Genomic DNA, 24,498 nt, shown 5'->3' with positions numbered 1-24,498 from the left:
GATGGTTTTCGGACGAAAACCGAAGGATGCAGTGAGTAGAAAAAAAACATGTATAAAAAAAGGAATTCTTTGGAAAAAAATTGCCTAGGAGAATAAAATAATGAAATTCCAATAATACATAGGCTGTATTGCAGAAGTATCTTTTTAATTCTGTGTTTTTTTCCAGCCGCGGATGAAAAGCGGTCTGTTCACAGATAACGAAAAGATATCCGGCGATCGATTGTCATTTGTTTAGCTTGTCTATGGAAGTTTTTTTTTTCTTGTAGCAATTATTTCAAAGGGAGTGAGTGAAGTGAAGTGAAGTAGGGCAATCCAAAATTCGCCATTTTTGCTTGTAGTGAAGGGAGATTTTTTATTTGTCAGGCTGGAGGACAAGGAATATTCAGTAAAAAGTGTGTCATTAGATTTAATTTCTCGTAGCGAAGACTTTATTTAAACAGAATCTTAGTATAATAGTGTGGTTTTATTTATTACTAACGTTTGTATGTAGTGCTACTTCCCCATCGTAAAATTTGCTCGTTGGTGTGTCGCTTTAGCTAATTCAATGGCTATGATATCGAAGTTTTAATACATCGTGTCGCTTAGACGTTCTCCGTACGGGATAATATCGAGAAAGAGAGGCGACGCCTTTAGAAATGAGCAGGCCTCAAGGCGGACGCATTCAAGTCCCGGATGACCTTAGAGAGATCTTATTGGAGTTCACCATAAGTTATCTGCTGGAGCAACCGGGGGACGTGATCAACTACGCTGTCGAGTTCTTCACAAGATTACAAAGCAACAGGACGACCACCGTAGTGAGGGGCCCTACCGCAGCCGCCGGCACCCCTGATGAGTCCATAATATCAGATGAAGAAGGTACTAGTCCTCTCATATTTACCTAGACAGTAATGTTACCGGTTGACTGCATCACTGAGGTGGGTTTAGTACAGCTATGCCAGTAGTCGCTAGGAATCTCAACCCTCCCATTTGAATGATAATGTACACCGTCCATAGTGAGTTCCACATTATCAGTGACCAAGTAATTTAGTTATATTGCATTTGTGATATGAATTGATTAAGATACTGATACATACCATTCATATCTAGCCATGCATACAAGAGTAAAATATAAAATAATATGGAGCTCAGCAGCGAAACCACCAAATTTATCACAAAAATCAAACAAACATGTCTGGTTAATATTTCATTTTTAATTAGTATGCTGTGGCGCTATTTGTGGTGTTACAGTGACCTAATTAATGCATATGTGTTGAAAACACATTGTATTCAAATATTATCCAAAAAGTTGATGAATTCATTCTCATTATGTCACAAGTTCTGTTTATTTATTGGTCTCATTTAGTCGTTGATAATTATTTGCTCATTGATTGCTTTTTCCAGTACATACTTAGGTATTTAGCTTAGATTAGAGAACTGGAATGCTAGCATCCTCTAGCATGATGACAAAATTAAAACTACACTCTAAATTTACCCATTTTTATATAGACTTGAATAAAAAAAATATAAATACTCTCTTATAGCCAACATCTGTAATGATTCAATTTTTGGCAAACTGCCATTACAGTTTCAATGGTATATAATTTTATTTATGGAAAATATAATATTTTAACTGTTGCCAAGTGATAAATTGCAAAGAAAGACATAATAATGTCTAGTTGTGTATCTTTAATGTTTATAATCTGAAAACTTTCCCAAACAAATTAGAAATAAACTCGTCTTAAAGCAAAATCAATGTAGCGGTCAACAAAATTGTCTTTGGTTAGGCAAACTGTTGAATAGTAACAGCTAGCCTGCCTAAATACTGAAAACGAAGACTTGAAACTTTGGAGAACTCTACAACAAATGCAGGTTTTTTTACATAAAAATTGTTTGGAGAGGCATAAATTCACACTGTTTACTATACGCTGATCCTATTTGTGTGTTTGTTTTTAAAGCTTTGAAGTTGTGTGATGATGAGATTGGCTTATTTTTCCATGTCCGCCGCCGAGTTTAACGTCGTGAACCGAACCAGATGTCGGCGTACGTACACGCGTGTTACGTAAAATTAGCTGAGCCTATGTAATGACAGGTAGCGCACTATCACAACAAAATTGCTCAGGTGCTAACCAGACCTTGAGTTATGTTTGTGTTAGACATTTTCTCTCATTGTTAGGATCACTGTTCAGAGCAATGTGCCTCATTTGAAAAGCCATTTGAAGGAACATTACCGAAATGACTCATTTTGAAAAATACTTTTTGTCGCAACTCTCTTATGATTTTTACAAAGTGAGGCAATTACTGTATTTCAGCGGTGAGTTAGTTGTAAACACCTGTTGATTGATATTATGATGTCATAGTCTCTATAATTAGGCTAAAATATTTTAAAAGCGCTCAAGTCATGGCTTACCAGATTAAACTGTTAATTTTCACTCACTGTTATTAAGTGTATGAGATCATTTTTACGCCATTTTTCGAGCGCAAAAATATACAATACAAACTGAAATCAAAACTTTGTGATAGTGAAATTTTTCACATTCATTATGAAATGGATTGATGTACAATACAACAGCAATGGTTCACATCCTGGTTTGTTTAACTGTATACAATGTTATCTGCAGAATAGATAGTGTCATAGAACATTCATTAACTACAATGCTTACTGTGAAAGAAGCATGTAAAAAATATAATTACTTTATAGTTCAAAGGTATCATACCTATGTAATGATACCGTCGACAATTACATGGCGCATAAATTGTAAACACACGGATAGAGTACATAAATGGTATGGCACACCACATAAATAATAATATCAAACAGGAGCTTAGTAGGAAGGTACTTAGTCTGAAAGCAACTTTCCAGTGTTATTAGCTTCACTTAAAATGTCATTGAGAACAGAATAATTTTGTTCCGTGTTATCAGATTTTCCTTGGAAGCAACTGCCGCTGCTATGTTTGGGCCCTCGCCGCCTGGTCTTGGCGTGTTATTAATAATGCAGTTTGTTACATTGCCGGCACTGCAACACATACTAAACACACTAACTTCACTTTCTCTGAACGCACCACACTCAACGTTTCTATAGGTATACTCAATTATTTAATCAAGTACATATATCCCAGCTACTGTTTCCTTCGCGTGATAGTACAATCGATTCTTTACCAAGTGCACGCAAGACAAGTGCAAGGCATTAAAACAAGAAACATTAATGAAAGTAATAATAGCAATTTGTTGCTCGCCTCTTCTATAATTGCCTTATAAAATGTCAATTTTCCGCCATTCTTTTACAATGATGAGCACATTATCGCCAATGGCTTAGCCTTCGGTTATCTAGAACAAGACGCACAAATAGCTCGAACATAAAATAGTCCGTGTCTCCAAAGCTGTCTAAACAGTTTTAGAGTCTAGGCTACATATGCCGAACACGGATGTTTAATGCAATAAACGGAATTCACCTTCGGGAAGTCGATAAGCTCACATTGCAAACCTTTACACGATTACTTAGTATTGGACTACGTGTTAAGAATTCAGAAGTAGCGTCAAACACGTCGAGTGAGCCATTTGGGAAGGTGCCCGAGATTCGGAAAGCAACTTGTAAACGATGTTTGCGTTTTAAATACATTACATACAACTAAACTACACATGTGTCGACCGAATCATCTGTCTTACGGCTGTTTGCGTCATATAGTACAAATATGTTTCTAAAGTAAACCTTTTGGATACAAAACATTTGGGAACAGATGCAACCGAAACACGTCAGGTCACATCTCATTATAAGGCCTTCAGCACATGTGCAAATGTTAGCTTATTTGGTAACATCACGAAGTTCATAATAAACTTACCTATAGGATGGATATTTACTGAGTCACGATAGTGCTCTAAATGTACTTCACCGTAGCAAGCATTAAATTATATAATGTTATTTATGGAGGCAGTAATAACGTATCATGTGATTATATAGGCCCTTCAGAAGTACTCGATACGTTTTACCAAGATAACGATTGAGTGTTTGTTTGAGTTTAAAATCATTAATGGTGTGAATACGCTATTATAAAGCCTGTTAAAACGCCTGAGCGCATAATGAGACAGTTTTAATTTTGGAATAAATAAAATACAGTTGACCCAATTTTAATGCAGTTAATAACCAAACGTATTTAGCATAAAATTGAATCTATGAGACTAATAAAACAGCTGGCATATCGCTTTATGACTATGTTTACAAACTGCATTACTAAGCTGTATTCTGTATGACAGAGCCGCCAGTGGCGCGCTTTAACACCAGACGCAAGTCGGTGTTCGCGGAGACCTATGACCCTGAGGAGGAGGACTCCGACGAGGGGACCACGACCGTGTTCCCCAAGTCGGATGCACAGCGCCAGCGCCTCGCCGAGGCGGTGCGCAGCATCCTGCTGTTCCGCTCCCTCGATGCTCAACAAATGCAGCAGGTTAGTGCATTTAATTGAAATTTAATTTGTTATTTCATGTATTATAAGGCTAGTTTGAACTTGTAAATGTCGATGCTACCAAAATGTTCCGCGTTTAACTTACAAAGTTTACGATTCCTGACGATCATTTTGAATGTTTTTACATGAAAACTCTGTAGTGGTTCAAATCCACATATAGTAACATCCAGCTGCCATTCGATTGTCTTAATCTTTTAGAACAATAAACTGTTGAGGAATTCCTCTAACTAAGGGACCAGACATACGCCATAATTATTCAAATAAGGGTATGGGGCCGTCCTTTTCAAGTTGAAGTGTTCCAAGTTCTCAACATACATAATGTCTTTTCAACTGACTGCGGTTGCTCGCTGTAGCACACGAGTCGACCAGCTGCAAAGTCTAATTAAAGTAATTAATGTCAGAACTCTAGCTTTCTTGTTGTGCCTTTGAAGAAGCGCTTTCTATCTGTCAGTGAGTAGTTGCGAGCTCAGGTGATACGCTTCCTTAGAACTTTAGTCTTGTTTTTAAATGAAAGATAAAATACGTTGTTTAATTCAGGTTTTTCCAAGATATTTACGTTATGTTAATACATTGTAATCATTCCTTAACATGACAATATACAAGACATTGTTTCACACAGTTCGATGGTTGTCTGAATGGTAGATCGTGACCATGTTCTTATCGACCACAACAGAATAAGCGTTGACACATTTAGTACTGTTTTGTACAAAAAATTAGAATATTGTTACCTAACGCTCACATTAGTAACAGTCTAAAAAAAATCACTATCCAAAATTAGCACATGTGGAGTTCGGTACTAGGAAGCTTTCGCCTGTAACTATAAATCTTTGGTGAAATTTTCCGCGAGTACGTGCATTATAAACAGTCGTGATGCCTGGGCTGCGTAGGTGCTGGACGCGATGTTCGAGAAGCGCACGGAGCCGGGCGAGTACCTGATCAGGCAGGGCGACGACGGAGACAACTTCTACGTCATCGAGAATGGCATGTTCGACGTGCTCGTCACCGGCGATGATCGCATCGAGAAGGTACGTGCGAATAACTTGTTACACATAACAAAACGACACTTTCTCAGAAGATGTTTGTTTTAACTAGAGTGATAGATCACGCCCACATTTCATCAGATATTATTGTCCCGTGACACAAATCCAGGATGCTTTTAAGAATATTGCATAAGATAATCCAAAAAAATAGTAACCAGAGTTAGCCCACTCTTCAGTTATTAGTAAAAAATATGACAAATCATGAACACCCACGTTCCAGACTACACCTCCTCTAACTCATGTTATATTTCAAAAACATGTAACAAAACAATAATTGCATTCTTATAATTTACAAAAAAAATAACGACCATTGACCTATTTTCAAAAAACTGTAGATAATTCTTTAATACGACAGTCGTTAATACCAACATGTTACAACATAGGTTATTAGCCTCGGCCCACGTTTCTCAATGTCGCCGGCCCACCATCAACTTGAAATTAAAGAAATGTCCAACGCACATACTTCGCAGCTAATTACTGCAAGAGGTATTTGGCACAATAATTTGGGCCCGAATTTAATCCTGTTTTAATGTTAACCGTGTCTTGTCAAAATATACTGAAAACTTTTAAGTTAATGTAATCTGCATAGTCTTGTGTAAACTATTCGTTGTAGTAAAGAACAAAATTGTGAATCTCGTACTCTGCCAAGATTCTCAGCCATTTTATTAATCAACTACAATCCTGTTTTGTTCCAATGGCTGCTATTTGACATCAGTAGAAATAATTATGTAATCAGATCTTGTCGACTTATCGTAAGCACTTCAAAAGATCAACTGTTAATGAGATATGTAAAAAAGAGATCAATGCCAAGTTTTTTCTTTGGTATACATAGCTACAAAAAGTATTGTTGTTCAAATTAATTCAGGGGAATTTCAAGGCAATATTTGATGTAGGGGCAGTAGACATGAGCTAGACAAGTTTTTAAGTTATAAATTGCGTTTCGTGAGGCCACTGAACTTATTTATCACAATTCCCCAGTGGTGTGGTATGATAACATTGGTGACTAGCTAAGCCTGGGTAAACAATCAATATGAGCATATGGTCAGTTTCTCTATGACAAACGCACTCGATTGCCTTGTGTGTGGAATAATAATAATAAACGTATGGTAGGTTAAGGAGTCCAGTGTCTTAAGTAGGAGATTTACAGAAAGACTAACATTATTGGTGAAGTGTGGGTAATCTATAGGCAAACCTTCGCTTGCCTTTTTGCGAAACATAATGTTATGTCACTCGCCTGTTTTTGCATCTACAGATCTTAAGACATACAAAAACAAATCGATGTATTCTAATCCGTTGCGACGTTTTTGCTCTGAAAATATGTTCATTGTTATATTCAACATTTTTCTTTTTTATTTAGCATGTATAATTTATTAATTCATGATTTAACAAATACAACCAGAGACACCAAATCTAGAGATCAAGACCTGATCTCCCAAATTCTATTACAACCTTTTTTCAAGTGTAAAAACTAAAGCCAGTGACACACTGTAGGTGGTGCACACATACGAAGGGTCCGGTTCGTTCGGCGAGCTGGCTCTCATGTACAACATGCCGAGAGCGGCGTCGGTGCGTGCGCAGACCCCGGGCCAACTGTGGGCCATGGACCGCCACACTTTCCGCCGCATCCTGCTCAAGAGCGCCTACAAGAAGCGCAAGCTGTACGAAGATCTGCTGGAGAAGGTGCCCATGTTGAAGGCGTTGCAGGTATGTCTTACTTACCTATCCTTATAAAACTCTAGGATTTTATCATTTTCTCTCTAGGGTTGTCGGATTTTTCAAAAGTTACAGCGTAGTGTAGGAGTACTTTTTTGGTGGAAAATCATCCTATAGAAAAAACATCTATATACTATTACAGCGTATACAGCACAGCAGCCCATGTCACTGCGCAAACTGCCGTTTTTTACTATCAAATAATCATTACACATTCACTAGCTGTCTACAGGCCTGAAAACAAATGAGAATCGATCCAAATCTGCAATTGCATAGTGCGAATTCTATCAAAGCGCTATTTGTAAATACGCCCTACTCATGCAAACGCCCATTTGTTCATACCTATGTGAAGGATTGGAAATGGTTGGGCGTTAATGGGTTTTCTTGTTTTTCCAAATGAAAATCTATTCTATTAATAACGACCTGGAAGTCGTGTGCATGATAAATGGAAATGTCTTCGTTAAAATTAATTCTAGTTTTATACATACCCTTTGAGAAATGAATAAATATCAAAAGATATATCGATAACTACCTTTCTTGATTAAATGATTTTATCGATTTTAAAAAGTAGGTGCAGTTGCCAGTTATCTTGTTCACATAAAAACTAGCTCGTTCAAAACAAGTATAAGTGTGATTGAATATAAATGATTGTTAGATCAAAGATACGTGCTGTGATTCGCTACTCAAATCACGATAGCAAATGTTTATCGAATTGTATCAGCAACGGATTTTCAGAAATACAAAAAAATATTGATACTGACGGCAAAAATTCGCGGAAAAGACAAAACACAATATTATTTTGAAACAATTTCCTTTATTTTTGGCGCAGAGGAGAACTTAATATATTTTAATACTTTATCTAGAAATCATTTATAAACAATAGAACTTTAAACCTAGTATTTCTCAAAGTAATCTTCGCGTGGGAAGTTATTACTTATTATTATGACCATTACAAGTTTTTTCCAATGTATTTGTGTTACGTCTCTTAATAAGATACGTTCGCTGTCTCGCGCTGACACACATCTACTTACAAAACTTGAATTCCTTGAGAAAGAACTTAACTTTAACATTTATCTGTGCACTAATCTTTCCCACAATACTTTTATACTTACCTGTATTAATAATTGTATTACTGTTTTTTTAAAGTCTAAAGAGATAATAATATTCTAACGATTTATCGCGATAACCAATCTATATTTATCAACATTTTAATTTTCTTACTTCAGTATTTTTCACGTAAATCTTTTAATAACATCTCTATACGATTTTATCTATTTCATTGCATTTGGTTAACTATTTTTATCCTAAATCTGTACATGGTTTTGATTGTGATTAAATAATTTCATGAAATGTAGATGGTTCGCCGCGGCTCGTCAAAAACTTTGGAAGCTCATAACTTCAGCATTTTAGTTGTGAATTAATTCGCTACTCATTCGGCTTTTTGGTTGTTTTGTTGAGTGTTCTGTCGGAAAAGTGAAAACCTCTTGTATGAATGAATTTCTGAAATAGACCCGTACTCAACTGAATCGGATTCAGTTCTTTCCAGGTAAAATTATCGAAGTGGTGATGCTAACTTGTATGTAGTAATCGATTAATAATCGATACATATAATTAAAATATCAGTATATGGGGTAAAATTTACAACAGAAACATTAGAAATATTGAAACGAGAGTGACCGGCCCCCAACGCGTTCACACGCGAACGGATCGGTTGCCCAGCGTCCCGAAAATATTGCCTGACCACGCTCGAACTCTACTACAATCGATATGTTGTCTACACCTTCCTTTATAAGATTTTTGTACCACTACGTCATGTTGACGTGGTCGCGTCAACAAGAATTAGATTACGCCGTGTTTTAAATAAATTTTCGGGGAAAGGCAAGCTTCTAACAGCTGAGCCGTGAAAATAAATGACGTCAAATGCCAAATGTTACAGTATGATCTTTCGTATCGACACTTCACTTGAACTTTGTATTTTAACAACACTAGCTGTAGTCTAGAAGTTCGTCTGGATAATTCCATTTGATACAAAATACTGTGACACAATCCACATAAACTTGTCCCACATAGCTAGCTGTAGGTCATACAAATATTTTATTCCCAATACGGGAATTGATTGCGCAACCCTGAACACAGAAGGACGTCCCGACATTGCGCCATTCCTTTTGCGAAAACATAAGGCAAATTAATATTATTTACTACCAAAACGTAATCATTAATTTATCCCTATCAGTTAGTCAGATAATTGTACGCGGAATGACATTAATAAATGCTTCACTAATTGCAATATTCATTAATAAAATGGAATGTTTCCTCTCACGTATGTTTAGGGAAATCGAAGTGATTAAATATAAATGTACACTGATTACGTCCGTCTCGTAGCGAGTCTGTTCAATGAATGGCCTCTGGGGACTAAAGACACGACGCTTTGAAAACGGATTAGTGATCATGAAAAATAAAACGATATTGCGTTCCATGGGAAATCTTTTTCAATCTTCCGCTCCTTCCGTTTCCCATTTAGACGGACAAGCACGTTAATTGCTTTTAGATAGTGGTTTAAACAAGTTACTTTATAACATGTACGAACTGATGCTGTATCACATCGGTTAGATGCAGACAAACTAGTTGCGTTTCCGCTCCAAAACATTATGCTTTGCTCATGTTACATTCTGGTTTAGCCTAGAAGTGTTGCGGTTTATAAATATTTTTTCCTAGAATAATTTCGAAGCATATTTAATAGAGTTAACGCAATAAACCTCGCGCCGTAGGGGAGGATAACTCGATGTAAATTATACAATTTATGCGTCAACCCACGCCGTAAACAACTTTTTACGCTAGTTTTAAGACCGTTTTTTGCATTTTCCACATTGTTATACGTAGGAGTAAATAGTACTTAAGTATTTTTATGTCGTGGTGTCATAAATAACGTTTAATACATCAACTAGTACCTACCATTCTGATTGTTTATCGTTATAATATTATTCTAACAATAAGCTAATGTCGTTAAAAGTATTAAACACGCGCGTTTTATTATGTATTTATTAATGTTAGCATACAATTAAGGAACATGCGGTGCTTTTCATAGATTTACACAGCGGTGACGTCAAACCTTATTGATTAACACCGTGAAACATTTCACGAATATTTTATAACAGTAGTGACGTTTATCATCTGGATTACTTATAATAATACAAGGCGATACCTACGCCGACTTGAAAGTGTAAGTAACAATTGATAAGTAGACGATAGCAATATTGTAGTAGTGGCTATCGCACGTGATGCACGCGGACGTCACGTGATAACACTTATCAGTTAATACTGATTTAAGCCAAGATTAGGCACCGATAACAGCAGCCCAACAGCCCAACGTCCACTGTACTCTAAGGTTTAAACACACAAAAGTCCCTTAGTACTGTGTTAACTGACTTTGTGCCACTCAAAGCCTGGTACAGAAACTAGGTCGACTTTGAAGATTTTAATAGTGCGTAAGTTGTCGCATGTTGCCAACCGTAGTCTAGGACAACACGCTTCACGCTTGTAGAGCCAGATCGAATTCTTTACTCGTACCCACACATACACACCATGTGGACAGCCAGACTGAAGCAATACTGCTATTTGTCCCTACGATAGCAAATACTCACAAAGATGGCGGATTACGGACAGTAATTGTTGCAAGATGGCCACTTGATAAGGACTTTAATATATGTGTTCACAATGGTTATTTGAAAATTCAAAGTATAACCAACAATGAAGTCCAAATGCTATTCAGTGCAAAGATGCAATACAACCGTGCACATATTGTCATGGAATAAATCATTTTCAATTTAGATTTTTGTGAATTAAGTAGGTACTCTTTTTGCCCAATCATTGCGCTAATCAAAAGTTCGTGCTTAGATATTTTATTTCAATCTTAAAAATCAGGTTCTTCAGTAAAATAATACAAGACCTGGTATATCTGTTTTCACTCAATTCCTGATTATCCACGCTCATTGTACGCACACGCGTCACAGGTCTTTGACACGGTTCTACTGTTTGTGTTTACTTACACATTAAACCTAAAGCACTGAATTCAATTATTTTTCTGTCTTCACTGTCGTTGTTTGTTCTTGAGACATCGATTTTTAGGGCTCCTTACATAAAGGTTACCTTATTACTAAGAACCGTGATAACTGGATTGTTGAAATACTCTCAGCGTGATGTATGTTTGGTTTCCCATGTAAACGGCAACAGATAGACGCTTAAAATATTCACATAATACTACGTTTTATTTTCAAAAGTAAGTACTTAAATCAAAATAATGTTTGAAGGGGTCGCATACAACAGACATGATTTTGCCGTTTTATAGATAATGGTAAGGAACCCTTTGTACGGAAGCCCGACTCGTGTTAGGCCGGGTTTTACTATAAAAAGAATATCTGCCTAATGGGTTTCCGCATTTTCAAATCGTTGTCCTGATTAATAAGGAAAAAGTTTAGTTAATTTTAGGTCGAAAAAATTTCCTGGTTGCCAAGTCGATAAAAATCAAAATAATATCGATAGAATTTATAACACAGTTACATCACTTGCGTAGTGTTGTAACGCGAATCTGGGAACTACTGGAAAGCATTGTGTGTTCTGCTTAATTAGCCGTGTTATACCCGGCCATGAATAGTTTACCCGTTTCTTCCCGGGAGCCTTTCGCTAAGATTACGTTCATGTGGATGAACAGTGGCGAAAATAGCTTGCTATTTCTGAGGTTATATCGTTTGTCTTCACGAATTTTCTCAATATAACGTTACTTTTATATCAAATGTAGGGTGGATAAAATCCTAATTAATTAACCGAGTAAACCACTAGTTCCCAACTAGGTCAAATACTTTCATACAATTTGTACCTATAACTTCTTGAAACAGATTGCCTAACATATAGAAAGCACTTAGTACCAACGTACTTTACCTCAGGCATATCTGTATTACTATCACCCAAGTCTTTAGAAAGACATGCAAAATATCTCCAAAGAAAGCACATGCTAAATAAACTCCATAGATCTTTAAAGGGTCAGTCAGGTCGCAGGGAATTAGCTAACAAGCTGTCACTAATACACGGCTCAGCCCCAAGTAAAGGGGAGGACAGACACACGGACGTTGTACTAAAGGTGTAGGGTTTAAACGTGACGGAGGGTAGCTCTTCACGGCCCGTTTGTGGGCCCGGCCGGATAACAACGCCCTTAATTGTATGGGCCCTGCAGGATTGCGATTTACGCGTCTTTTAATTTTAGCGCATTGATTTGTTTGAGTATTATTTCAAGTTTTTAACAAAAAAGTAGTCATGATTCATTCAATTAAATCTCTCTCAAAAGTCTTTGAATTAAATAATTCAATGTGTGTAATAATCGAGATAATTATTATTATGTAAAGTAATCGATATGCTCATTAACTATTGGTATTTGTTGTGATATATAACTCTACTTTTTTAGAAGCTAAGTTGCAGTAATATCTGCATATAAGCACAAACCACTATCTATACGGGTATGGGTATGCATTTGTTCTCTTGCATGTTGTAATAGGGACGTACTCAATTTGCCTCTGTCACGTTCATGCATTTACGATGTGCGCTCGGCTATCGGCTACAGATTCTCAGAAAAGAAGGGTCTCTCACAGGCACTTCTCAAATTGGATTTTTCATGCTGATAACATAATTCCCGTTTTACCGGAAATTACCCAAGATTGGAACTTTGCTCAATAAATGTCCACGGATTTTCTCCTTTTAGTGTACAGACGAACAAGTCATCTCCGTTCCTTATCACTTCAGTAATACACTCGTAAATCTAGTTTGAGTAAAAATAAACATACAAATCTCCTCATAAATACCTTAGTTCTGTTGTTACAGCATAAAAAAGTGATCCTAATGTTTTTTTATGTAAATAAAGCAATAAAAGATAAAGCGCATGCTACCGTTACTACCGTCAAAGGCGGTTCTCGTTCGTGTGTAGATAATATTGTCTGATAAGCGAGGCGAAAGATAACAGCCGCCGGACGGCGATATTCCTATCGAATTTATTCACCTTCCGGACGGGCTGTGACGTCATCGGTTTTTATCTTAAACTCACACGTCACTGTGGAACTCGGCTCGCGACTGCGGAATGCACTGATAAATGGGATTTTATAAAAGTGGACACCGAAAGTGACGACACTACAGCTTATCCAACCGAGATATTGTGACTCGATAATTTTCGTCTTACATAATGTATGTTTATTGTGGTATTATACTTTTATATGAAGTGCTAAAACAAAGGATTTTACTATGAGATCAGCCTTCACAGTTATTGCGTCTTTTATTTCAGCTTGCATTGCGTATGCAGATTCTCGGTACAGTTCAATATTTCGTTTTCTTTGAACACGTAAAACAAAATTACCATAGCTTCCACTGAACGCTCTTAAATAGGTCATACTTCACAGACGAACGGAAGCTTATTAAAAAAGAATTCCGGATATTATTTATTTACAGTCATTTGTCAAACATATGCGAGCTATTTATCATTACATTTTTAAACGACCACTAAACCCACACATTCATTATAAAAAATGTAACTATGTGTGTCAAAAATGGCGGCAATGCGTGGACCTGAACTATGTGACATTTTATTTTCCTAGTACTAGAAATGTTAATGGGTAATTATGAGGATTTCTTCGGAAGTATTTATGCCAATGAAAATATTCAGGCCTGATACGCAGAAAACTACGATTTTGTATCAAAATACGCTCGATGACGTTTCACTACATATTTTAACGCCTGTTTTTCGTGAAAGTGATACAGAGGTGGATAGTTGACGTCAGTAAAATGTGATTAAGCTCTAGTTGAATTGATAAATTTCTTCGAAATAGAACCTAGTTTATTAAAGAGGCTTGTTAAAGCTCCGTTTCAGGCTTTAAGGTTTTTGGCCAATGATGTTCAAATGTAAATAACACTTGAACGAGTATATTATATCGCCATCAACTCCGTAGACTTTCAGAGTTCACGTTAAATTGATCCCGGCTATCATTAAACATTTTCGCCAAGCTATTAGAGTAGTGAAAAGCCCGAAAGTCTTACAACCAAGTTTTCCAAGGGGTAACTGGAAAAAAGAGGTCTCATAGACAGTGAGCATCTGGCTAGACTGGAAAGTCCCCAATACAGTTCGGAAAAGATTAGGCAGATGATGAGGGTAGAGAAGGGGAACACGAAAAATACTCCTCTAATAACTTTTTATCTTAGTCAAAATCACTTTCTAAATGAATATCTTGTTCAACAGGCTTACGAGCGCGCCAATCTCGCCGACGCCCTGCTGCCGCGCACTCTGATCGACGGCGAGCTGATCATCCGCCAGGGCGACACGGCCGACGGCATGTACTTCGTGGAGGACGGCGCCGTTAGCATCCGCATCACCCGCGACGATGGCAACGAGCATGAGATCAAGCGTCTTGGTGAGTACCGCAGTTACATGTCAAAGAGTCACACTTGCTGGGATAAGGAACTTGCGAGTAATCAGGAGGATCATAAGAAGGGAAAGTATCAATGCGTTGGGAAGGTTTATCTCACTCTTCAGCATGCTGTATTAAGTAATTCAGGGAAAAATGTATCGCAATGGCAAATCCCAACCAGTTTACTTAGTCATTTCCAAATTGTTTAATTACGTGCCAATATTTAACCACAACCTCAGCGGAATTTCATGTATTCTTTGGAAATTCGTCATAGACCCCAAAGCCTTAATCAAACGCAGACCCTTTTATGGGGCGTCTTTTATCTCCTATACATTACGTATCCATAAAAAATATTGGCACTGATTGCCATCATCACTGAAAAAATATATAATCCTCAAGAACAGCCTGACAACAGAGTACATAATAGCTAGAAGTGGCATTTATTAAGAAACAGGACTGGCATCATGTAACGTCACCTAGGAGAGCGATGGCCAATCAATAAGCTATTAGTTGGCCCCACTCGCGGCTCCTAATGACAGGCCAATGATCGATTGTTTCTTACAACACCATGTGTGAATATTCTGCTGTAACTCGTTCTCGATACTCTGGCGATAATATTTGTTAGTTTGTTTAGTTATGTAATAAAGAAATAGGGCACAAGTTTTAGTAGAAATAAAAATATAGTCGCTTATTTTCGGGCTATGATTAGGAAAACGAAGACACATTACGATTTTGAGAAATTGATTGCTCAGACATTGACAGAAGATGCGATTTGAATAATACTTTTTTTTTACAATATTTTTACCGGTTTTTTTCATAATATTCTGTGCTATTTAAAATGAATCATATTCAGCCTTGTTTATGGCCCCACTGCTCTCCTCTCACACGGGGATAGGATTGAGCGTTAATCGCCACGCTTGCTCAATGCTGGTTGGTGATTTCAGACGTTAGAGTCCAGGTTTCCTCCAGATATTTTCCTTCACATCAATTCACACAATCAATCAGTCATTGGTGTCCAAAATATACTTAGAAAGTACACCAAACCCACGCTTATACTTAAGAGGTTGATTCTTTACCCAAAAAGCCACCACTAGTATGGGTAGTATGGGTGGGGTATTCAGATTGGATAAAAAAACTCATGAACCATATCTGCAACCGGTGTTTTATTGAAAATTACAGTAATTTAAAGCTCTAATGTTAAAGTTGCATGACATACATTTTGTATGTAGTTATAAGTATCAAATGATTTCTCAAAAGGACCTGCATTACAATCGCCAAGGAGGCATTACAGTCGTTTACATTGAAAGCTTAACAATTTCACTTTAGCATGTACAATATTAGGCAAGTTAGCACGTTAATGTCGGTCCTGCGCCTGATCTCTCTCCGGTCGTGTCGGATTGCCGTCCCATCGGGCTATGAGAGTGAAGGAATAGTGAGTGCACTTGTGTCTGCGCAAATGCTTGTGCACTATAATAAGCCCTACGCAGCTGGCTGATCTAGAGTACAGCCACCGTGGTCGCAATCGACGTTGGACGAATATTATTATTATTTTCTGCTACTTGGATGATCTTCTAATGTTTGTTGATCTTCAACAGAGGCGGGCGGGTACTTCGGCGAGCTGGCTCTCGTGACCCACAAGCCGCGCGCTGCTTCTGCTTACGCTGTCGGACCCACCAGGGTGGCATGTAAGTATAGCTTCACCTTTAGTATATATTCTAGGTATTTTATGTATGTTAACAGTAGAATTACTTGGCATTGTGTTAAGGTAGCAGAATAAAGTAGCCTAGTTCAAAATAAAAGGTTCGCACATAATACACAGAGCCATAACTATTTGAAAATGTCGATTAATGGAAGAAACTATTATAAATCGTTAGCCATCCTGGCCTCAACGGAGATAAAGATTCTGCCTCCAGAAATACTGCCGCCATAAGAAACTCCGTGCCTGACTTTCATTTAAAATCACTATGATGAAGAATCTCATTAGGAAAATTGGAACCCAAAAGCCAAATCAATGTATAACTTCATACGTATAAACACCAAATGACAAACAGAGATTTGCTTATGTTTGTAAAACACTTTCGCACCATAAAATTCACCTTTGAAAATCATTTCTGTATTAGCACAAGTGATAACAACCAATAAATAACTAAAACACGTTATCACTTCAGCTTCTAACAGGTGTTTATATCCTGTAATCGTTGTATTTGCATGTTACAACGGCGGCCTCATTTGTATGTCGTCGCCAGCCTCGGTGCAGCATTCATCAACATACATTAGCTTGCGCCTTTTTCCTCTTATTGTTTATTCCGTGTTTCTCAAGTAGTAAAGAGACAAAATGGGCTGATATATTTTCGGTGGCCATTTGGTAAAATTATGGAAGTTTTTATTGGTAAATACCAGAAATCCAGTTTTGTCAACTACAATTTTTTGCACTCATGGGATTAATTGGGACTTTTCCCGATTTCATTATAATTGTATTCCTAACATTATACCAGTTTTTAACTTTCGGGGATTTACGCGGATCTATTTTTATTTTGACTGGAGTATACTTAATAATAAGTTGGCATAACGAAAATTATTATCAGTCTTTTTTCCTAAAATCTTATATTGATATCGTAACATCGATCAATTTATTTCCTCACATGATAGTTAGAAACTACACACTCATAAGTGTTTCACTTTATATTAAAAACTATTATCAACAGTGTAACGTTACTACAAAAACAGCACATGGCCACTTGCCAATTTTATTACTACAAAAAGTGCATACACTCAATGTCTGAGATTCTTACAATGTGACATAATTCTATGTACTTTAATCCCACAGTTAAAGTCATCGACAAGGCCATCTTTAAATGCTACCAATTAATAACTTGTTATCAGAATTTATCGATAATGGAGCGAATTATATCGGCGACGTTTGTATTCGTTTAAATAACCTTCAGCTAATTACATATTACAAAATGTTTGTGATTTGTGGATTTACTGATAAGCTAATGTTAATTAATGGAACACATGGCATAACTTTTAATACATTTTATTTAATAGGTACAAGATTTTGAGCAGTTGGCAGTACTTATATCTCGCACCGGGATTAAAAATAAAAAGTACCTATAGCCTACCTACGTTTCCTAGGTCTCCTTATATCATATAATCGTACGTCTTCTAAATGCCTTCTCAACCGGTTCAGCCTTACTTTTTAACTTAATAGTACTGAATCGGAAAAAAAAAACTTCCGCATTGTTAGGATAGGCTTGTATATTTTATTCATCCAAACTAATATTATAAATGCGAAAGTAACTCTGTCTGTCTGTCTGTCTGTCTGTCTTTTCTTCACGCCTAAACTACTGAACCGATTTGTGTGAAATTTGGTACAGACATAGTTTGAAACTTGAGAAAGGACATGGATAGTTTTTATTACAAAAAAAATAAAAATAAAATTATTCCGGACATATAGCGCCATCTATTGGTCAAATCAAAAATCTGCTGGTAGTCACTATTCCACGCGAACGAAGTTGCGGGCAAAAGCTAGTATAGTAAGTTCAACTCAGTTGTGCGCGCGGCCTTATGTGTGGGTAACCCTTGTACATATACAGTAACTTTGTGTGCGTGACAAGAGGTACAGTCGGGTACAATACAGTTATTTAGGGGTTGTATACGGGGGTTTAAAGAAAAACAGTTATTACGTAATTTAATGTTTATTTATTTATAATGATTATGAATCGCTATTTGAAAAATCAAATGATGAATTTTCGGATTCGCTACTCTCCAAGGAGAATTATAAATTCTGACTCCAATGTCAAAATGTCTATAGTATTCTTCTTTTTTCTTTTCTACATGTCGACAAGTATTACGCCACATCCCTTCATCAATTTGACTTAAACGTTCATTTATGAGTTTCATTATTTTGTTATTTTGGTCGACATTATGCGAAGCAATATAACTTTTTAAAATTCCCCACACATTTTGTTTACATTATTATACTAGATTATACCTCTTTTTACATTCTTAGTCCACACTTTTATTTATTGTCCACGTACCCCGAGCTAGAAAATATGTACTTAAGGAGTATTCAATTCTTAGATACTGTCAATGTCAATTTAAAAAGACGTATGAAAAAATAATTAAAAACTATATTTAATAATAAAAAGCTTTGAATGTCGTTTTATTTTTTGAAACGCTTTATCTGACTCCTTAATAATTTCTCCGCGAATAACTAGTATTTTCGTAAACGACTGTACCCATAAGAAAAAATGATAAGAACACGTCATGCTCGGACGACGTCACTGTCACACGAATGAAAGTTTTATATTTACAAGCCGACGCACACATAGGGCCGCGCGCAAATCTGAGTTGAACTGTCTATATTTAATAATGTTTACACTATCAAAAATGATTTCGTAGTATTATATATCCAGTATCTAGTAGCCTATTATAATACTAACAGATGAGTTATGAGATAGCCTCTAGGAGTTTAAAACATTTACAATAATGTATCAACAAATTTCTAACCTATGCCAGTGTTAGCTTAGTATTGTTTATCTTAGTAAAACTTTTCAACCAAAATATTGATAGTAATGAGTTGAATGTTTGGATAATTCTAGTTAAGCCTGTGTGTGTTGAATACTAAATACTTTCTTAAGTTAGTGTATGGATGTATATTGTATAGTAATTGTGAAACTGGTTTTATTAATTTGGTTAAGATCCAAAATATCTTTGTTTACCTTACCATTTCAAGAGCTGCCATAAAGGGACTCAAAACGAAGTAAACCTTCTTACAAATAGCCGACATGTCTAGTTCGATTCTATTATCCACCCACACTTTATTAATATTAAATAATAAAATAACTCACCACTGACGAGCCCCAATATCTTTGACCACCTTGATACCAATAAACACCAATTTTCTTTATGTTTGTAATTAATTCAAGTTAAAAAAATTAAAGACATATTAAACTTTATTTCCAGTCCTGGACGTGGAGACATTCGAGCGGCTGCTGGGCCCCTGCATGGAGATCATGAAGCGCAACATCGATGACTACGAGGAACAGTTGGTGAAGCTGTTCGGCGACAAGAGCAACCTCACCGACGTGCGATGAACGAGCCGCGCCCCGTCGCCAAGACATCACTTGTTTCCCTTCCACGCAACATTATCACCTCACGACAAACAACTTTACTGCCCAGCTTCAACTGTTACTCAAAAAGTGTCTGATAGAATTTGTCTGACAGATAAACTATATAGTTTTCGTTTCGCAAGTCTCGGATAGCAATATCTAGCTTTTATCTGGCAAATAACTAACTGACACTTTATCGGTAGCCAGTGAAACCGGGCCTACATCTCGGAAGTTAGCCACTAGCTGCATGCAAGTGTACGCGAATGGCACACTTCAGAGCGCGAAGTTATTTGACGTGAGTATACTCTGTTCCTTTTGTTCTGAGGTTATGCTGCACCGTTCCAATTTTAAATTTGCAGTGCGATTCTTTTTTTTTTAGAATTTTAACTGCTATTGAATGCAATGAGGTCTTATAGGATAAATTGGAGTAAAATTGAATATCATAAAATATTTCTAATGGCAATACATGACAAAGATGTAATTTTTAATATTATAATAAAAGGCTCTTACGTATTTATTGAACAGCATAACCTCATATAATTCGAGTCAGTTGTGCTCATAAAGCATACGCTTACTAAATAGCTAATGTAACATATTTTGTGCTTAACCAACTAAAATGTTGTAGTTCAAGTACACGATTCGTCGATTTGAATTGAAGTAGTGCCATGTTGAATATTTAATTTGAAACTTATTGTAGTAGATATACCAGATTACGTGTTGAATGGAAGGTGAAACGATGACTACATAACGAGCGCTCAATAATATTGCATTGATACAGATATACGCTTATTTTAGATAGAGAAATGCCTTAGTAGCTAAGTATATATAAGGTACATCGAGGACGTGCGGCGGCCGCCACGTAGCAAACAAAATGTTCACTTATGTGCCATACATACAACGCGACAACACTACGCCGTCGACTATATATTTTGCTTTGATTTATTTATATTTCCTACGATTGTTTTTAGCTTTTTATGTGCAATATATTTTTACGAGTATATTTGGGATAATTAGTCGAAGCGTGTCACAAGACATTTTGTTTCCTGCGTATGTCGTCTGACACGGAGTCAACACCTGACGCTAACAATAAAAGAATTTATGACTCGAGGGTAAAAAGGCATTAGTGTTAAACTTTAACATAAATATGTTTACGTAGTGAGTGGTACAATGCAATACTATTCGGCACTCGCCACGTCTTATCTTGGGATATTCTCAATCGCTATCGCCGTTTCTATTAACTTAAGATATTTCCACTGACACAGGCTTTTCTGAATGATAACAAAATTATATACATACCTAGTAGGTAAATTATATACTTAGTTATATTTTTTATTTTTGTGATTAGATTAAATCTATCACTTTATTTTTTATTTATTTTTTAGCTCGGTTAATGGTTTTTCGTCGATATATGTATATGGAGATTTTAATGCGATGATCAGTTTATGATAATATTATGCCAAATTATAAATAATAGTTCACATAAATGTCATTGTTATAAAACCATCTTGCAAATACATAAATGTCCTTTGGATATTGTTGTACCAACTAACATTCAGACATAATGAAATACATATATGTACACATAAATATATATTTATTGAACAAAATCTATTTAGTTCGCAGATATACTATTACAATTGTTTCATAGTAATTTTGTTAAGCAAAAGGAATTGTTTATGTTGTCTTATAATTAATTTAAATCTTCTTTTCTGTTGTAGAGAGTTCCTATTGTTTTGTTTGCTCTTTAACAATTTTACATTATAATAGATCTGAGGTGTTTATCTTTGTAATACTTTTATAGCGAACACAAAGCTCCAATGAACAAGTAGAAGCCATCGTGATTGTTAATCCTGTAAGAGATCGGTGTACGCAATGTTGATTCGGTTGACTCGGACGCGAGTCCGGCCCTCAGGTACAAGTCTCCAGTATTATTTAAATTAGAAACATCCTACCACCTTTATTTGTGAATCCAGCCAAAGTAGGTGAGTGCGTAAATATCATGTGTAGCGCTAAATATTTAAGTATATATTTACTATGTAGTAGTTAGTTTTCGTCATTTCTTATTGTAATTTAAATATTAGTAGAATAGGAAATTTTAATGGAATATAGTCAAATCCTGAGGGGTGAGGTGTATCGTTTTTGACGCCATGTACAAAAGTGTACAAATTGATTTCAGATGCCATAGAAGATTTTATTTTATTGTACGAATATAATACGTTGATTGTTTTATTGTGAAATATAAATGTACGCTTTCTAATTTCACTGGTTAACTAAGTGCAGACGTGTCTGTGGCAGCTCGCACGTCGGCCGGCGCTTCGCTTGTTCTTCTATAGCATTCGTTATGTATCTAACTGCTGGTTTGAGTTTCACGTAGCTAATACATTCCCTTTACTGGTTCACAATGTATTTATTTACAGAATTTCTAATAACTTTTGTGCGCCATCAATTTTCTATAGTTAAATTGTCACTTGAAGTGCCTATTTCGTACAACAACATGAACCTGGAAACAATTTTCTTAGAGCACTCTCTCACTAACAATTTAATATTAATCTCGTGTTTTGACTTACTTAAACTGCCTTTTCTATGTGAAATTGTGAAATGTGTTGTGAGATATGTGTATTTAGTGCATCGAACTTCAAACAGTTCGGTACCTCCGGTTAAGATGTGAACCCACTCTTTGTACTATAATAACACAAAATGCTCAAAATATTTACCACTGACGGCCGTGTTTGTGACTTCTGCGATACACATTATTATTAAAACACGTTCGGTAAATATTTTGACCTGCAGTATGACATGATTTTTTATGTATTTTATTCGATGACGTCGAATCCACTATTTATCCATGAGCACTGGTTAATTTGGGGAGTGTGATGTTCGATAGATTTCCGTATGATCGTGTCATGTACATGTTTGATATTGCTACGTATAACGTTGTGTTTGTTACGTGTACAGGTGAGGTGCGTCACGTGTCGTCACCACGTAATGTCTGTGTGTCCCCGTGTTGCGAACCCAGTAGTTTATATTATCGTGCAATAATAACTAATAACTGTCATTTATCTATGTCGTTTACATCAATATCATGTGTTAAAATTTGTCTGTGTGAAATTTATTTATAGAATTTAATAAAATATAAATAGAATAAGACATATATATCGCTCTTAATACTGGTGTTTTAAGAATATTCAGCATCGGTATTGTAGGAAATGCTAATCAAATTACACTTGTATATTCAGTTTTTTATTGAAATTAATCGACACGCAACATCTTTAATGTTAACATAGAAGCACAAATGTCTAGAATGCGTGATTCGATGGGAGGTTTTCATTCTGTTGTCTTCCATGGGACGCACAGAGGCCGCTATTCCAACATCCCAAGGCATTATTCGGAGCGCTATAATATGCATTCTCTGGCATACTGATGTAAAATTAAAATTCAATACGCTTAACCGTAGCGTAATTTTTGATAAATTATACTAGTCATTGGTGTCTAATGTAGATTTGTAACCTGACAGCACGTTGGTATGGAGCGTCCTCCATGTCTCCACTCACTGTAGGTTAAGTCGTCATCCCTGTCCCATACGAAGTGAAAGCATATCAGCGCGGCGCTCGCGTCGCACCTATGATTATACTATGCACCACATGTGTACATCCGGTAGCCAGTTGAGAACTAGTACCGCTTTTCCCACGTCATGAGCTTACCCTGTACATTTATAAAAATTATGTATCGTAAAATGTTAGAAAACTGAATTATATTTGTTTGTAGATCTAAATGTTGTTTAATTTATATACATTCCCCTTTCTTTATCCCGATAGGAATATGATAGACACTTTGGAAGCTTTGAATTAAACATACCGCAAGTAAATACAATAGATAGTATACAGGGTTATAGGTAACACACTGGCAACCTCTCGGGACCGTATCACTAATATCATAAACGAAAACTTTTGTTCTACGACTTTTAATAATTCTCAGATTTTAGTTCATCAAAATTTTCACACAAAAATTAAAATATTTCAAGTGTACGCTCTAAAATTTACGAAGTCTATGGGAAGCAAAAGAAAGCGCTAGTTCGGAGGGGAGCGGGGCTCGGGCGGCGGCGGGGGAGCGTTTGAACTTGACCTATTTACGAGCGGCCGTCAGTCTTTTTTATGCGCCCGCGTCGCGTCATACGTGTCCTTGTAGCGAAATTCGGTTGTGCGAACGTAAATTATCTTTACGGTATGGCGTATCGATATTCAAATGTCGAGTACACGGAAATGGTGCGAATGCTTGCTAGGTGTGATGACAATGTTTCGGAAGCCTGTCGCCAATACGCCATACGATTCCCAAACATCCCTACACCTCGCTGAGTAACAATGCCAGCCGCCACACAGCGGTTACGAGATTACGGGCAATTCCGGCATGCCATCAGGGATACTGGGATAGTGGTCGTCCACCGAGGCACACAGTAGGTACGTGAAGACGATATTTTTGTTTATTTGACTTGTTACCAATTCAAAAGTATGACTAGTTACGATAATAGTGCGCGGGAGGCGTGGGTAGGTAAAGATCTTGCATTCATTCTAAAAGTGCAAACCCTCTACGCCACACGAATTCATTGTAGTGTGTGATAATCTCGACTCGTCCACACACTCTAAGGTCGACTAATCGCTCGACTGGTTTCGATCGGGCCATTAGTTGGTGAAGAAATGGTGGGGGCGTGCAAATTTTATCACTATAGCAAAATAGAGTTGAAATGTGTTAGATAGAACAATG

The 24,498-nt window shown here is 36.6% G+C and overlaps 1 protein-coding gene across 1 annotated transcript; it reads left to right on the top strand.

Annotated features, from left to right (window-relative positions):
* The first annotated feature begins 267 nt into the window (after positions 1-267).
* On the top strand, positions 268-23,512 carry LOC110371259 (cAMP-dependent protein kinase type II regulatory subunit). Its single transcript, XM_021327417.3, has 7 exons — positions 268-855; positions 4,229-4,419; positions 5,325-5,462; positions 6,969-7,181; positions 14,458-14,629; positions 16,222-16,311; positions 19,595-23,512. Exons 1-7 carry the CDS (start codon positions 636-638, stop codon positions 19,723-19,725), a joined length of 1,155 nt encoding a protein of 384 aa, XP_021183092.1. The 5' UTR covers positions 268-635; the 3' UTR covers positions 19,726-23,512.
* The last annotated feature ends 986 nt before the right edge of the window (positions 23,513-24,498 follow it).

This window comes from Helicoverpa armigera, chromosome 15, assembly GCF_030705265.1.
Source record: "Helicoverpa armigera isolate CAAS_96S chromosome 15, ASM3070526v1, whole genome shotgun sequence".
In the NCBI taxonomy this organism is placed as follows: domain Eukaryota; kingdom Metazoa; phylum Arthropoda; class Insecta; order Lepidoptera; family Noctuidae; genus Helicoverpa; species Helicoverpa armigera.
The sequence above is the reverse complement of the archived record's forward strand: the minus strand, read 5'-3'. Positions and strand labels throughout refer to the sequence as shown.

Coding starts and splice junctions, on each gene's coding strand:
- LOC110371259 (XM_021327417.3), top strand. CDS start 636: ATGAGCAGGCCTCAAGGCGGACGCATTCAAGTCCCGGATGACCTTAGA. Junction 4,420..5,324: donor ATGCTCAACAAATGCAGCAG/GTTAGTGCATTT, acceptor TGGGCTGCGTAG/GTGCTGGACGCGATGTTCGA. Junction 16,312..19,594: donor CGGACCCACCAGGGTGGCAT/GTAAGTATAGCT, acceptor CTTTATTTCCAG/TCCTGGACGTGGAGACATTC.